General features: G+C 28.8%; 1 protein-coding gene across 1 annotated transcript; it reads left to right on the top strand.

The window, feature by feature from the left end:
- Positions 1–10401: 10401 nt before the first annotated feature.
- Positions 10402–15401, top strand: LOC117924065 (ferredoxin--NADP reductase, root isozyme, chloroplastic-like). The gene is made up of 5 exons (XM_034842618.1): positions 10402–10554; positions 11114–11170; positions 12796–13128; positions 13728–13947; positions 14654–15401. The coding sequence occupies exons 1-5, from the start codon at positions 10531–10533 to the stop codon at positions 15151–15153; spliced, it is 1134 nt and encodes a 377-aa protein (XP_034698509.1). The 5' UTR covers positions 10402–10530; the 3' UTR covers positions 15154–15401.
- The last annotated feature ends 2411 nt before the right edge of the window (positions 15402–17812 follow it).

Raw genomic sequence — 17812 nt, 5'->3', positions numbered from 1 at the left:
CATTCTAAGAATGGGAAAGAATGATACAAGGAAAGAATGATATAAGGAAATAACAACTAATATCCTAATATCTCAACTTTCCTAATATCTCAATATTCCTAATATCTCAACTTTCCTAATATCTAAACATTCCTAATATCTCAACACTTTGACTATAGTTAAACATCACAATGTTTTAAGTATCCTTAGTGGTTGTTTGATAAAACTTAATACTTATTGTTTAATGATTTAAGTTGATTTTAAGTTTAGAAAAAAATTAATGTTTATTTTTATTTAATGACTTAAGTTGACTTTAAATTAAATTATTCTTAAGTTATTAACTTGAGGGTGTTTGGAAATACTTAATGTTTATTACTTAATTATTTAAGTAATTTTAAGTTAAATTATTCTTAAATTATTGACTTAAAATTAATTACTTAATTTTTACTTTAAGTATTAAGGTTGTGTGATAAAATTGACTTAAAAATCATTCTAAATCATCAATTGATATGTTTACCCTCATTAATTTTAACTAATATTTATAATTTTACTAATCTTAAACAATAAATTTATTTGTTAAACATTCATATATAAAGTATTATAGATATATAAAAAGTTATAAAAATAGTTACTATAAAAGATAAATAATGAATGTAAAGTCATCCGGTCAAATATGCTCTCACTAAACATGTACAAATAAGATAAATGAGATTTGAAATTAAAAATAAATTAACCATTTTTACTTAGCACTTAAATTTATTTTTTACTTAAAGTTATTTTTTACTTTAAGTTATAATATTAAGTTATTTTAGTAACATGTTTAATTTATTTAATGACTTAAATTAAGTTATTAAGTCAAGTTAAGCTATTAAGTCGATTCACCAAACATTTTTTTAATGGGTGTTTGATAAAACTTAATATTTATTACTTAATAATTTAAGTTGACTTAGTAAAATTATTTTAAGCTATTCATTTAAAACTTATTACTTATTTTTTACTTTAAGTATTAAGGTTGTTTGGTAAAATTAAGTTAAAATTTATTTTAAATCATCAAATCGATATATTTGACCTTGTTAATTTTAAATAATATTTATATTTTTCACTCATCTTAAACAATAATTTATTTTATTAAATATTCATACTTAAAGTATTATAAATGCATAAGGTGACTACAACTACAACTACAACAATTAAATAAGCCAAAATAAATTTTAAATTAAGAATAAGTTAACTATTTTGATTTAATACTTAAAATTATTTTTTATTTTAAGTTATGATGTAAGTTATTTTACTAAACAGGTTTGATCTATTTAATTACTTAAATTAAGTCATTAAGTTGATTTACTAAACATCATAGTTATCATCTTAACAATTTAGTAATTATAATTAGGTCACTACTTTTCTATTATTTTTATATAAAAATTTTAAACTACATCTTACTAATAATATAGTTTGTTTTTATTCATATCTAATCTTTATTTTCTTTATTGAAAGTCATTTTTTTCCAAAATCATTTAATATAATTACTATATCAAATTAGTAAAAACACATCTATTAATATTCTTTTCATATTAAATTAAATTAATATCATTATTTAATTTGTATTACCTTACTTTCAAAATAATTTATAATTTATATCCAATTCATACCAATAGTAATTTTCAACTTTCATCCATATTCTATAGTTCACCTTATCAAATAGTATGGAACTCAATAACTCTTATTAAATTAATACTCCTTACAATACAGTGTATTTTCATTTATATCCAAGATTTCTTATTGCTTATTAAAAATAGAAGTAATTATCTAATGGCAATATTTCCTATTATCCTAAACTCATGGTTTTTTGTTCTTTTAATGATGGATTGTAGGGATGCAATTTGGGCAGGTTGGCCCGACCCAACTTGATATTTGATGGGTTTAGGCAAATATTTTCAATACTCGAGTTGAGTTTGGGTTAAATTTTCTCAACTAAAATCAATTTGGGTTAGGTTCATGCTAAGATTTGGACAACCTAAGCCTAATCAGAACTCAATTTAATATTTTTATAATATTTATAATGTTTATTATTTTATATAATAATATTTATATTATTTTTTAGATTTAAAAAAAATCAAATTATTAATATATCATATATTTTTTCTTTTTAAAAAAAGATACATAAGTTTATTTTACTATCTTGAAGTTTTATCTTATTTACTATTTAAATTTTAGTATAAATATATAGAAAAAAAGTTTTTTAAAAACCACTATGAATTTTGAATTATGCAGCCCAACTAACTCAAGTCTAATCCGACCAACTTGAGTTTAACTCTATCAACCCAAGTTTAACTCGACCGACCTGAATTTAGAAAAATAAGGTTGGGTTGAACTTGGGTGGAATATCTTGGGTTAGAGGTCGGGTTGGGTTGAGTTCAAGTTAATTGTCTCTTAGTTCGAGTTAGGTTCAGATTAGTCATCAATCCGACCAATTCGTCCAAGTTATAGCCCTAATGGGTTAAATGGTAAATTTTTTAGTTTTGTGAATTTAATAAGATTATTACTAAATTTAAAAAATATTTCTATTTTTTTTAATATTAAATTGAATAATTTATAAAATATTGAATGAATGAATTTTAAAATTAAACTTTTGAAGGTGTAGTTGAATCATCTTTATAAAAATATCATATTTAAATTCTTCGCTTTAAATAAAATTTTTTATTGTTGTTATTTTGATAACTTTTTTTTTTTTGATATTTTGGATTGCTGATTTATGCAATGTTCTATCTTTTGATTATATTATTTAATTTTTACTGTGTCAAGACAACAAATGGATAATCCTTCATCATTAAAATATCAATCATATTATTTTGACATATCAAATATATAGTCTCTCTCATTTTACACCACATAAATTCCCAATTTTTTAAATTTTCAACCGCTTAAATAATAACAAAAATTTTTAAAAAGAAAACATTAAAGTAAATAATAATAATAATAATAATAATAATAATAATAATAATAATAATGATGATGATAAATTATATTTTTATGTATTTTAAGAATATAAAATAAATAAAGACAATAATTAGATAAATTAAGAAATATTTATCTATTTTTACAATTAATAAATAAAATATATTATTTTAATTTCTTTTTAAAGATATTAAGATATTTTATTTTTATATTAAAATTTTAATTAAAAGTAAAATATATTTTATTTATTATTCTTTTCAATAGCACAATGTGTATCACTTATATATTGTCTTTGATTACCAAGTACTCCTGCTTGAGGGGGCAGCCGCCATAGGGCAAATAGAATAAGGTTTATCCAATGAGGATAAGTTGCGGGTATCCTTTGAAAACCCTCAAGTATAATTTTGGCCGTTTGGAGGTAGCTAGGGACTTCCTCTATCATTTATGACCAAATCACCCTCCTAAAGGCCTTGTAGTCCACACCTATCCAAATAGTTTATTCATTTTATTCCCAAAACAACCCTTTTCTTTGTTGTAAATTAATATTCGAATAGCCTCCCAACCCGTTCTTAATCAAAATTCAAAAAGTCTTTAACTATTGAGTCAAAACACTATTAATCATCATAGGAAGAAATTTAATTATATTCATATAGGATTAGTTCAAATTGCCATAAAACCTTTGTTTCGTTTAGGTCTAGATATACCTGTTTTTGTTTGTTTAAGAGACGCTAGGTCAACAAGATTTACTGATTCTGTCCTTAGCATGATTGATTCAAACTTGGATCTGATACCATTTGCACCCAAGACATACAACAGTTCATGCACGCAATAATCAATTCTGTCTAATGATCTCCAAGCATAAAAACAAAAATATTTAATGTCTAATTCTGTCTAATTTATTACAGAAATTTAAACATAAAAACACAGATATTTGAATCTGAAAATTTTGTTTATTGAAATTATACCTTGATTACAGAGAGTTGATGAATACAAGCTGGTTGGCAGCAGAAGGATGACTCAGATTGATGAATACAATAGACTGAAAGAGGAAAATTACAAGAGAAAAATTTTGAACTCTCAATTTCTCACTATCTGCTCCAATTTCTCTTGCCTATTTTGCACTCTCTAAGCTCTCTAAGCTCTCTAAGCTCTCTTAGCTCTGCCTAATGAAGAGGGATGTGGCTCTATTTATAGATGATGAAGTCGGACTTGAACCTATCTTGAATCTTCAATCTTGAAAATTTTGAAATCCATCATGTGTAGAGACAGTTGTGAAGTCTGCAGAGGGAGAATATTTTTTCTTTTCCTTGTCAGAGACTTGAGAAGAGAAAAAATTCTCTTTGTTTTCTCATTCTCCACGTTGCTTGCAAAGTAAAGTGGTAGACAAAAGTAGACAAATTCTACTATTCACTACTATTCATGACTTTTGATGTGTTCTATTTTTTTTTCTTTTTTTTACTTTTCTTCTTGGTTTTTTTTTTTTTTTTACTGGATAATTACAAATGTACAAAAGATTCTTGATATCTCTTAACGGAGCATTTCTAAGAGATATTTTTCAAAAGTTCGTCTAGTTTCTTCTTCAAGAACATATTCTTTTTTGTACTTATCAACAAGATAAGTAAATTGAGTCTGGAAAAGAAGAGGGACTTCTAGAAGATTAATTGAAGAAATGATTTTTTGAATGTTGTCTTCAGCAATGAGATTATAGTTAGAAGAACAATCAAGATTTCTTGAAATCATTCTTGACCTCCAATGTCTGATTTGTTTTTTGAGGCTAAATTTAGTACAAGGCCAAGGGCTCTCTGTACCAAACAATTGATATTTTCTTTGATTGACTTTGAGAAGGATGAGATGTTGAGCAAGGTAAACTCCTCCATCATTCGACCATTCAGGAGGTTTGCTTTCTATGATGAGTTCAACTGATTTGAAATCCCTGATGAAGGCATTTAAAACACAGACTGCTAATTTTCTTCCAAATCCATCGGTTTGATCAGGATAGGAGAAAATTAGTTGATAAAGAACTCCATAATCCATGAGAAAAGAAGAAGTTAGTTCTATTGACTCATTGTTGAACTTAATGATTATTGGTTTGTAGCTGTCTGGGTCAATATTGGCTTTGCAAATACTGTAAGTAAGAGCACACTTACAGTCATGCCTTTCTAATGGAATTTCCTTACACAAGGGATCGATTTTTGGACAATTATTGTAAGTGTTTTCATAATGAGAAATCCAAGTGAAGCTCATCCCTTGAATAGTAATTCCAAAAGTGTTATAGTCAGCAAGAAATTGCATGATATGCTCTTGCTTTGCTTCCCCTGTAGCTTGAGCATTTTCACTGATCATCTGTCTAATGTTTCGGGGAAGATCCAAAAATTTTTGCTTGAAAAATGAAAATCTAGAAATTTGAAATTCTTGGCTTTCCTCATAAAGTTTTGAATCTTCATTTTGATTTGAAAGTTCCTTTTGAAATTCATTTTGAAAAGATTTTGAAAATGTATCTTTAGATTCTTCTGCTTTTTCCCTGCAAATGAAATTTTCAAGATCTGTATCCATTGGGATGCAATGTATATCAAAACTTGAAGGGTTAGAAAAACTTTCTAATTTATCATTTAACTGTTTAAAATGAAAATATAAGGTATTTAAAGCTTCCAACTTTTGAATATCACTTTTTGCATTCCAGAGGTTGTCTAAAATGCATTTTTGTGATCTGTCTACTCCTTCTATATCTTTATGAATCCTGAATGACAGATTACTTTTAGGAATTACTAGAAGAGTAAATTTCCCAAATGTAATCCTTTCTTGCTCCATCTGTAGAGAAAATTCAAATTTTAGTACCTCTTTTGAAGAATAAAACAAATATCTAATGTTTTTGTCTTTATCATACCAAAATTGAAAATATATTGAGTTTATAAGAGGCACATAATTTCAAATAATGAGATTAAAAGGTGATTTTGAATATTTTGAAATCACATTTATTGATTTATATGAGCATGCACAAATACCATCACAATCTTTTTTATTATTTGATTCTTCTTCTAAATTTGACTCTTCACTTGATATTTCTTGTGTTATTAGTATTTGATTATCTTCTTCTGAGTCATAATTTTCACTTGATTCTTCATTTTCTTTATCAATCATTAATCCTATCATTAAATTTTTAAATTTATCACTTATTTCTAATGAATTGATCTTGTTTTCTTATTGGCAATCTCTAGAGTAATGTCCTATTTTTCCACATTTATAACATGTGGGTGTTTTCTTTTTAAAAGTTGTTTTATTTGAAGATTTTGATTTATTAGAAGTAGATTTTACAAACTTCTTTTGAAATTTTGACTCTGTATATGGTTTTTTACCTTTTATTTTATTTTGTTTATTTTTTCTTTTTGAAGGGGCAACTATTGTATCAAAACCATAATATGAACAAAATTTTCCTAATTCTTTTTTACTGTCTTGTTTTTCTTTTTTCATTTGACTCTTTAATTTGAGATTTGTACAAAGGGCTAATCCTTCATTATTGACAAAAGTAATTAGTTCTCCATATGTTAATGACTCATAAGGAATTCTACCATTATGAATATTTCTTATTCTTTGTCTAACTTTTTCTGCAAATAAAGTGGGTAAACCTAATATAAATTTTTCTTTCCAATAATGACTTCCACAATCATGTCTTGTCATAACTTTGACCAAAAACATATCTTTATACCACTTGAAATCTTGAAGTGTTGGGCATCTAAGATTATTAAGGATTTCAGAAGTTCTTTCTTGAAAATAAACTGGATCTCCTATAAAATGTTTTATTATTGCAAATATTAATGTATTGACAACATCTTCTTCATAAGATTGACTGATGTTCCTTTTTCTTTGACTATTGTCTTTTTTTGCATTTAATATGTATTCTCTGTCATTTTGACTCAAATAATGATCCCACCAACCTTTAAGTAAACCAGTGAATCCTATTACTAAGGCACCCGCAACATGAAAGTCTGAATTACTAGTCTTGATTCTATAAGCATTAGCAGCCATCATCATTTCATGAAGTAAATTAATTATTTGATGTTCCCTCATTCCATCTATATTCCATTCATAAAAACTACTACCATCATAACTAGCAGCTAATTAATAATTTCTATCTTCTAATTGAACACCAGGAAAAGAGGGTTTTGAATAATACTTTTTTCTACTTACAAAATTATTAGAAATTGCATTGACTATTGTAGGGGGTTTTTCTATTGAATCAGGGGACATTTTGAATTGTTCTTCTATTTTATTTATTTCTTATTTTCATTTTGTTATAGTTTGAATTTGATTCTTATATTGATTAATACCGTTAATATTGAGTTTATCTAATCTAATTTGTATTTCTTTTAACATTGTTTATGGTGTGGCTAATTGAATATTTGATTTTGCAGCATTTATAGGAATAATAAAAGGTTGTTCTAAAGATTTGGAAGGTGATGATGATGATGATAGAGTTGAGGAAATTTTTGAAGATTTTGATGTTAATGTTTCTGTTTCTCCTATCTTTCCTCCCGGGGTAGAAGAAAACAAAAATTTAGAAATTTTTGTTGTTTGTTGACTTAAATGTTAAAGAGAGTGATTTGTATAATTTAATTGTTGTTGAACTTGTCTAATATCCTTGTAAATTATGGGACTTTGTTCATCTTTGGTTCTTAGAATTTTGAAGGGTGATGCAAAAATTGAATTATTGTCAAAATTAAATTGATGATTATTTAAGGGTGGTTGTGAACCTAATTTTGAAGTTATTATTAAAATTCTTTTTTGAACATGTTCTGAGTGTTTTAGTGTTAATTGGTGTCCTTCTTTATCTCTTAAAGTTATAATTTGTTTTCTTTGTTTTTTAAGTTTGAAAAACCAATAGAAGAAAGGAATAGTAATTTTCTTTTGATTCATATATTTTTCATATTGTTTTCTTAATACATTTATAGTTTGAGGAGGAAATGATTGAAAATATGCTCTTTTAGTATTATTATAAGGGGCAAAATAATCTGATTTTATTCATTCTACATTAGGAGTAAAAGGAGTCTTTTTATAAATTTTTTTGTGAATAATATTGACTTGATTAAGATACATATCCGAATGAGTAGGTGACGCAGGAGGAGATTCTTGTTGCTGATATATAGGAATAAGAATTTTTGGAGTAAAATCAACACCATTTAGACTAGGATTTGAAGTAGAAGGTCTTGCATATATAAAATCTTGATTAAGAAATATTTATCTATTTTTACAATTAATAAATAAAATATATTATTTTAATTTCTTTTTAAAGATATTAAGATATTTTCTTTTTATATTAAATTTTTAATTAAAAGTAAAATATATTTTATTTATTATTCTTTTCAATAGCACAATGTGTATCACTTATATGTTGTCTTTGATTACCAAGTACTCCTGCTTGAGGGGGCAGCCGCCATAGGGCAAATAGAATAAGGTTCATCCAATGAGGATAAGTTGCGGGTATTCTTTGAAAACCCTCAAGTATAATTTTGGCCGTTTGGAGGTAGCTAGGGACTTCCTCTATCATTTATGACCAAATCACCCTCCTAAAGGCCTTGTAGTCCACACCTATCCAAATAGTTTATTCATTTTATTCCCAAAACAACCCTTTTCTTTGTTGTAAATTAATATTCGAATAGCCCTCCCAACCCATGTTCTTGCATTTGACCCATTGTTGCAAGTTGCAACTACTTTGCCTTTTATGTATATAATGATTTACCTATTAAAAGCTTACTTCACCTTTTTTACATTTGAGTGAGGTTGGGCATATTTGGTAATTGTTTTCAAATACAATTTTGAAAAATAGTTTTTGAAAAACTGTTTTATAATGTTTTGTAAAATAAAAGTTTGTTTGAGAACTTGAAAAGTTTTTAATTTATTTTTTATATTTTAAAATAAATTTTATATCTAATACTTTATTTTTAATCATTTTACATATTTATATAATTATTTTTTAAAATAATATTTAGAAAACAAGTTAAAACAACTAAAAACACTTATAAAAATATTCTCTAAAAATACCATGTTTTCTGATTGTCAAACATATTTTTCTGCTTTTTTGTTTTTCTTTTTTTATTTTAAAGAACAAAAAACTATTATAAAAGACAACTACTAAACAAATTGGTAATATTTTGATATATTAATCATGTCCCGTTATAAGTATCTATCAAAAAATGTATCAACTAAGGTGTATTTGATTAATAATTTATTCTCATTATTTTGTATCTCACTTGCATTTCATTGGTTCATACTTTGATCTTTTTTTTATATATATACATTTTGGTCACATTATTTATATTCTTATCTTATATATTTGTATCTTTATCCAATGACTTAAATCACATCATATCTTTCTAGTGACCCAAACTGCAAATTCAATAAGTATTGAATCGATATTCTAACATTTTCCATTTAGTTATTGTTTTCTTAATATTATTTTTAACTAAGCTTTGGAGGCCAAATTACATTAGTTTTGCTTAAATTTAGATTAATTAACTTGGCAATTGTTAAAAATATAGCTCTAAGAGGTAATTTTAAAAAGGGTCATATTTAGTTGGGTACTTAATAATAATAATAATAATAATAATAAATTACATTGCCTTAGAAAAAAGTCTTGTTGAAGATGATTGATTTGGTATTTTTAAATTTATTTCAAAATTATATAAGCTAATAAAATTGGAAAAAAATTGATAGGTATTAAAATGATACCAATAATAAGGTAATATTGAGTGGTCGATCTCATTATTTATAGCTTGTTCCTTAATTTTATTTGTTTGTATCCTTATTCAATGGGTTAAATGTAAAATAATTCTAAAAAATAAAAATTATTCTTTGATATTTTATAAAACAAAAATAAATATTTTTAACTTATTTTTAATATTTTTAAATATATTTTAAAAATAATTTTTATACTTAGTGTTTTATTTTTAATTATTTTACATACTTATATAATTATTTTATAAAACGACCCTTCAAAGATATAAGAAAACAATAAATACAACTAAAAGTTGTTCTCTAAAAATATCTTTTTCTCGGTTATTACATAAAACAGTTTCTATTTATTAAACATGTATTTTTGTTTTAAAGAATAAAAAATTATTCTTAAAAATAGTTTTCAAACAAACCCGTAGGTAAAATAGGTGATCGGACAAATACCTTATATTAATATTTTTCTTAAAATTTGGAAATAAAAAACAAAAGTTGGATGGATTTAAAAATAATTGTTATTAAAAACAGTTGTCAAATAGGTGGTTGGACAAATACCTTGTATTAGTATTTTTCTTAAAATTTAGAAATGGAAAGCAAAATTTGAATGGATTTAGGATTTTTTAAATTTAATAAAATGCAAATCATAAAGAGAGAGTGAATGGTAATTTTGTAAATGTAGAAGGAGAGAAAGGTAAATAAATGGAAATGAGAAAATCAGAATGGGGAGGCAGAGGCAGTGTAAAGGAACGTCCTTTGCTGATCGCCAAGGGGTCATCCTCGCTCACATGATCCCACCAAAAACCCTATAAGAAACCCTAACGTATTCACTTCCTCTGCTGAATCGAATCTGTCGAGCTTCCCCATCGCATCGTCATGGCTCATTTGGCCGTCTCTCAGGTCAATCCAGTTCTCGCATTCCCTTTGTTTCCCGAGAAAAAAAAAAACCCAAAATATCTCCCTATTGCTGTTGGTTTTCAAAATTTTACAAGCTCGCAATTATGTGCAGAGGATTGATTTTTAAATCATGAGAACTTTGAGAGTTTTTTTTCTTCGCAATTTTAGGTTCTGTTTATTTTCCTTCGCTTTCTCGGCCACCTAATGCTGTGAAATTGATTGGCTAATTTAGTTTGGATAATTTCTGTGTTTAGTTTTATTAATTCTTTTGTTGCATTTTTGGGCTTGTGTTCGTTGGGTTTCTATGATCCGTTTTTCGATTTTATTGTTGAAAGTGTTTGGTGGCTGAGAAAGTATAGCAAAAGAGAAGATAATCAGAATTTTGAATCTTACCTTTCAAGATCAAACCGGTTGTAATAGGCACTGTTGGGCAGAGTTTTTTGTTTTCTGCATTTAATTTTATCTTCTTTCCCTACCTTTTTCCGAGGAATCAAACAGAAGATAATTTATTAACTTGATTAATTTCTACAGTGATTCTAATGAAGTGTGGAATTTAATGCAGGTTTCTGTAACTGTTCCGGTTGGTGGCGAGTCATCTCTTCGAAGATCCGTGTTTCAGGTTGTTAATCTCGTCCACTTGGCTTAGGCACCAATTAGATCTTGGTGAAAGAATGAGAGAAAAAATAAATAAATGTCAGAATTTTCTCAATTTATTTCTGCAGTATTTTCCTCCTCATGTCAACCAGGAAATGGGTTTACTGAAAAAGCTAATTTTACTTTTTCTCTCCAAGATCCAGTCTGACTGCCTAGTGTTTGTGTTTATGTTATGGATAGAAAGTTTGGTGTTTAAAATTCTCTTTGTGATTATGCTATGTATAACTTTAATGCTTGGTGTGTATCAAAGCTTAATTCTTTGCTTAGCTTTGGGAAAACATCTACTCCTCTATTTTTCTATAAATGCCATATAAATTGATGTTTTTTGTAGCTGAAATCTCTCTCTTTTCCTTCTAAATCTATGAAGTTAAAGCTTTAAATACTTTTTCTGATGATAATATTCACTTGGAGTGCTGTGTTGAGAAATGGCACTTTCACAATGGATGGTCTCCTTGGGTTCTTCTTAAAACTAAACCTAGGGGCCTTGGTTCGATGTTCTTATATGTTTGCATCTATGTGTACCTTGGGCTGACATCATATGAATTGATGTTGGCATATAGAAACTAAGGACCCCAACATTCAGGGGATTCACAAAAAAACAATTGTTTAATCTGAAATCAAATTTAATGATGTAACTATTGTGATTTTCCATCCCTTGAGGCCTGAGTTAAGTGATAGGGGGCTGTTGGAGGTTCTAAGTTCGAGCCCTAGTGGGGATGAAAAAGGGGAAAAAATAGTTTACCTATCAAAAAAAAAAAAAAAAGTGATTGTCCATTTGTGTTTTGTATTCTACTTGTAATTGTCACTAGGGTTGTATTCTACTCTCAAACTTAGTTTAACAGTCACATTGGTTTCCCCCTAGCCCAGGGTCACGTACTGAGCATTGATATCCCTTTAGGGATTTGGTCATGTTTAGCCTGAATGGTTATAATATGGGCCAGTTTTGTTAGAAGGAATTGAGACAAAGAAATTTAAATAAAACAGGGGTACCTAGAATTGCTTCATAGGTTGTGCTCTTTAAATGCTTCAGCACCTTGTCAATTAATCATCTGATTTACATCCACGGATGTGTTGTCTCACTGATAAATGTTGTTTTCTGGATGTATGTCAAAGCTGAATTAATATTTCAAAAAAGCATTTGATATTTTGATTGGGGCCATATTAAAAAGATCTCCAGTAATTCAATAGAAGTTAAAGCAGCCGCCAACCGAGCTTATATATACAATGTTACAGTTATCTGATATGGCTATCCATTCTTGATACAAATCTCCTCCACATTGCTCATTTCTTTGACTATCCACTATTCAGTTTGCTGACTGCAGTATTGTCTTACTAAATCTCCATACTTCATGATGCTAAAAGTAAAAGTCAATTTCCTCCAATTTTCCTTGGAGCATATGTAATTAGTTTCTGAACCTTCAGTTGATAACAATTGGTGTTTCCCTTCTTATTTATATTTTTAGCACAACTATAAAACTAAAACTACATCATGTTAAACATTTTCTGTTTATGTAACTACAATGATTTGCAATTTAACCTGCTCTTGGTATGAACAAGTACTCATGGAATCTGTTCTTGATTTTATTGCAGAGACACAATATCAGCTTTCATGAGAAATCATGGGCACCTATATTGGCTTTGGATTTAAAAACCAAGAATGTGCGTTTGAAAAATCGTTATGTAGTATGCATGTCAGTGCAACAAGCTAGCATACCAAAGGTTGCAGTTTCACCTTTAGAACTTGAAGATGCCAAAGGGCCCCCACTAAATTTATACAAGCCCAAGGAACCTTATACAGCTACCATAGTTTCTGTTGAAAGGATTGTGGGCCCAAAAGCACCAGGAGAGACATGTCATATTGTGATTGATCACGGTGGCATTGTTCCCTATTGGGAAGGACAGAGTTATGGTGTAATTCCTCCTGTAAGTCATATTATTTAGTCAGCCATATTCCTTATATATTGTATGTTACTTTTTTTAAAATAATTTTGTATAGCATTTTATTTGTTAACTTAAAACTGCTTATGCTATGCCTTGAGATTTACCACCTCTTCACCAACTCATTTCAATATCAGATACTTCATATGGGGGATAATGTGCCTTAAGATTTACTACCTCTCTGCAAACTTATTTTGATATCAGATACATCATATGGAGGGTAAAAGCCATAGTTCCCTTTCAATGCTTCCTTTCATAGGGATCTTTAATAGATGAGATACATATTGAAGAGCAATCATTTTCTCATCCCAAAAGCATTGTTCTTTAAGTAACCAATTACTACAGGTCTGAATGTCTTGCAGTTTTTCAGTATCAAATGTGATAGACAATGACCAGGATTCTATTGAAATCAAGCTAATTCTATTTTAGTCTAAATTTTCGACTCCATTAAATGGTGGGTCCCAAACTCATATGTTGGAGTCACATGCAGTTTGACTTTTATGCTTGCCATGCTAATTATGACATTACTGTAGACAAAATTTGCCATTAAGTTTTCTGAGTCAATTCTTTCCCTTGGGGACCAGGGTGAAAACCCAAAAAAACCAGGAGCTCCCCACAATGTTCGGCTTTATTCAATTGCATCCACCAGGTATGGAGACTTTTTTGATGGGAAGACAACCACCCTGTGTGTTCGCCGTGCTGTCTATTATGACCCTGTGACTGGAAAAGAGGATCCTTCAAAAAATGGTGTGTGCAGCAATTATCTTTGTGATTCAAAGCCTGGAGACAAAGTCAAGATCACTGGTAAGGCTGTTTGATATTGTAGAAGGTTATACTAAATCAAGTTGTCCTATTTGCCAAACCTATCAAAAAAAAAAAAAAAATTAGCCCATTTGTCAAATTCCTAAGAATCAGCTATAGGAATCTAATTTTTCTTGTTTATACCACTAGTTAAAGTACATTTATCTAGCTTGCAACCAATTCTGATGAGTATAATGGAAATACATTTTTTAATAGCACCTCTAATGTTGACATTGACTAAGAAGACATAATGAATGTGAAAAGCGTTATTTTTCTTGCTAGTTTGGATTATATGGCAAGTCTATTTATGGTATATTATATATGGAAAGATCTAGAAAGTAATTTTCATAATTTTATAGGAATTATAGCTTAGGAACTAGAACTTTGCTAGTTTAGATGACTCTTCTTATGTAAAGTGCATGTTCATCAAATCATCCCTCCCCTAACACAAATAACTTGTGTAGGCTGAAGTAATCCTATTCTATTTAAAAACACTTTGAATGGTAATTCAATAACTTATTTTATGCTAGTTGATTCATGCTTATTCTGTTTTCATGCTTCTGGTATCAAGACACAATTGGCTCAAACTCATATAATCAGATGAACCTAAAATTTCTCGTTCCAATGGGAAGTAGAGATTATCTTTTTGGTGTAGATTATGGCATGCACACTTTATATTTCTATGAGTTGAATTTAGATATCTTGGCAGGTCCCTCTGGTAAGATTATGCTTTTGCCAGAAGACGACCCGAATGCTACTCACATAATGATTGCTACTGGTACTGGAGTGGCTCCATATAGAGGTTACCTCCGCCGCATGTTTATGGAGGATGTCCCTTCATTCAGGTTTGGTGGTCTAGCTTGGCTGTTCCTTGGGGTGGCCAATACTGACAGTCTCCTCTATGACAATGAGTTCACCAAGTATCTTAAGGACTACCCAGATCAGTTTAGATATGACAAGGCTCTTAGTAGAGAACAAAAGAACAGGAATGGAGGCAAGATGTATGTTCAGGATAAGATTGAGGAATACAGTGATGAGATTTTCAAGCTGTTGGATGGTGGAGCCCATATATATTTTTGCGGGCTTAAGGGAATGATGCCTGGGATCCAAGAAACTCTTAAGAGGGTTGCAGACCAGAGAGGAGAGAACTGGGAAGAGAAGCTTGCACAGCTCAAAAAGAACAAGCAATGGCATGTTGAAGTCTATTGATCTTGCATAACTGTGCATCAAGAGAATGCTGGAGCCTCTTCCTGTAAGGCAGTATGGCATTTGTTCTTTTCCTGGTCAGTTTATCTTACTAAACGTGAAACTTGACTAGAAGTTGCCATTCATCTGTATTATTGTTATTTTACTGAAATAAAGACAAGTTATTCTCTTGATTGTGAAAACTGTTTTTGCACTGCTGTTTTATTGTCTAAAGCTTTTGATAAATGCTTAGATATGCTGTATTCTGTCAATTTCAATTGTCTTCTATTGTCAAGCCTTTCTGGTATCTAGGGATAAAAATAAGACTATTCTTTTAATAACCTGTCCTGTCTTTTGGTTTGTGGGGGGCTTGAAGGTGGGATATGCTGTAATTGGGGTTGTGTTTTCAAATGGGAAGTGGGGATTGTGATTTGTTTGAGTGGGAGAAGAGGGGATGGTTGTTGTTTTCGGGTTTATTTGTGTTGTGGCTACCGCCATAGTACCATCATCCCCTCCTAAACAGATGGTGATCAACTTAGCAAGGGCAGCTTGAAACATCACCCTGCAATGCGACACACTAATTAAGAAAGAAAACAGGTTTGGCTTACCAGGATAGCTGCATTGCGAGAGAAAACAGGTTGAGCCTCCTGAGTCTGGGACTTCACAGAGCCTGAGCCTGAGGCATAGCAGGGGAAACAATTCTCTCCTGATCACTAGAGCCTGAGCCATTCATTTTCTTATAACAAACTTTATATCATCTTCAACAGATCCTATGTGAACAGATTTCAACCACATAATTCTTATCAATATGCTTATTTTTCCAATCTCCCCAAATTGTTTCATTTTTTTCACGATCTTTTGTTAGCACACAGCCTTTATCCCCAGTTTGGATTTCAGGAACAACGTGGAAAAAAAGAAAAAGAAAAAGAAAAAGAAGAAACACAGGAAATTAGTTAAAAAGCATAGCATATTCCTTTTTCAATATATTTTTCATTTTCTAATTCTTTTCATCTTTTGCCACTACTTTTCTAGATGTGAATGCATTAATATTAACGCTTGCTTTGCTCAGAATTCTGTGTAGAAATTGTTTTCCCCCTTGAAATTGAGGCTTGGAGCCATGGGTTTACAGGTAGTTTCTACAACTTTGTTCATATCACCAGCCCTGATGCTCGACTAAAAATGGTTGATATCTTAAACGGGCCTGTAGTGACGCATATCGGGTGGGCCAGTCCAAACCTACCGGTTTTGTGGCGCTTGGCTTTCCGACATATTATTTCAGCCCAAAAGCAACCCACCTTCACCCTAGTGAGTAGTGATGATGATGACAAATGAAATTCTCCGGCTGGCCAAAACCTAATTTCTGCACACACAATTGAAATGATATGTTTAGGATATATAATTTAAATCTCCAAAAAAGAGATCTAATTATAATACGAAAAAAAAAAAAATCTATTGAAAAATGTGATCAAAGATCTTATACATAGTTCCCATTCATTTAGGTTCAAATTTCTTTAATATTATTATTTTTTATTTTGATTTCATGATTTATGCCTTTTTACAATCTTTAACAATTACAATTAGAAGTTGGATTGGTAGCTTAGGTTTTGTCGAAAAAGATACATCTAGCCCTGTTTAGTAATTATTATAAAAAACAGTTCCAAAAAATAGTTTTTAAAAACATTTTTTAAAAATTGTTATATAATGTTTTATACAACAAAAATTTGTTTGGATCTAAAATATTTTTAACTTATCTTTAATATGTTTTAAAAGTAATTTTTTTTTTATTCAATGTTTTATTTTTAATCATTCTACGTGTTTGTATAATTATTTTTTTAAATAATTTATAAAAAAATAAGTAAAAATAATATAAAACAATAAAAAGATTTTTTTTGAAAACACCCTATTTTCTATTTTTAGAAACATAAAATAATTTTTACTTGTAAAACATGTTTTCATATTTTTCTATTATAAAGAAAAAAAAAAACTGTTCTGAAAAGGAATTTTCAAACTGGACTTTGGATTTCAATTTCCACTTCATTGCATACTTTGAAGAATTCAGAGCCTCTCTTCCATATGACAGAATGCCCCACCATCCCCTTCTCTTAGAAACATATTTCTTATACAAATGCTTGAAATTGAAAACAAAAAATAGTATAAATTCTTACACAAATATTTGAAACTTATCTTAAGAACACAATTCTTTTTCCAAAAAACCTTCTACTATTTTAAATTTAAAAAAATTTTGACAATAGTTTTTAAGATTACTATTATTTTATATTTTTAAAGATAAAAACTAATAATTACACCAAAATACAAATATGAATTATGGTATTTAGAATGTATTTAACAATATTTTTATTTAAAGCGTTTTTAATAAAAATATTTTAAAGAAAATTATTTATCAAAATGTTTTTCTAAAAAATATTATAAATAAAATTCAGATTTTTTAAAATATTTTTTAAATTTTATCAAATATGTAATTTGTTTTAAAAACACCTTTTAGATTAAAAATGCTTTCTAAAATAATCATGTATCAAACATTTAATTCTTTTGAATGAAAATAAAAATAAAAATTGAGCATCCATTTCAATAGTTTTGCATCCATTTTTAAGTGATTTCTTTGATTGAGAGTGGAGTGTGGGACACCCCCATATCCCATTATAGATTAAGTTGAGGAGCCCCC

The sequence above is a fragment of the Vitis riparia genome, chromosome 10 (assembly GCF_004353265.1).
Source record: "Vitis riparia cultivar Riparia Gloire de Montpellier isolate 1030 chromosome 10, EGFV_Vit.rip_1.0, whole genome shotgun sequence".
Taxonomy (NCBI): Eukaryota; Viridiplantae; Streptophyta; class Magnoliopsida; order Vitales; family Vitaceae; genus Vitis; species Vitis riparia.
The sequence above is the reverse complement of the archived record's forward strand: the minus strand, read 5'-3'. Positions and strand labels throughout refer to the sequence as shown.

Coding starts and splice junctions, on each gene's coding strand:
- LOC117924065 (XM_034842618.1), top strand. CDS start 10,531: ATGGCTCATTTGGCCGTCTCTCAG. Junction 11,171..12,795: donor TTCGAAGATCCGTGTTTCAG/GTTGTTAATCTC, acceptor ATTTTATTGCAG/AGACACAATATCAGCTTTCA. Junction 13,948..14,653: donor AGACAAAGTCAAGATCACTG/GTAAGGCTGTTT, acceptor ATATCTTGGCAG/GTCCCTCTGGTAAGATTATG.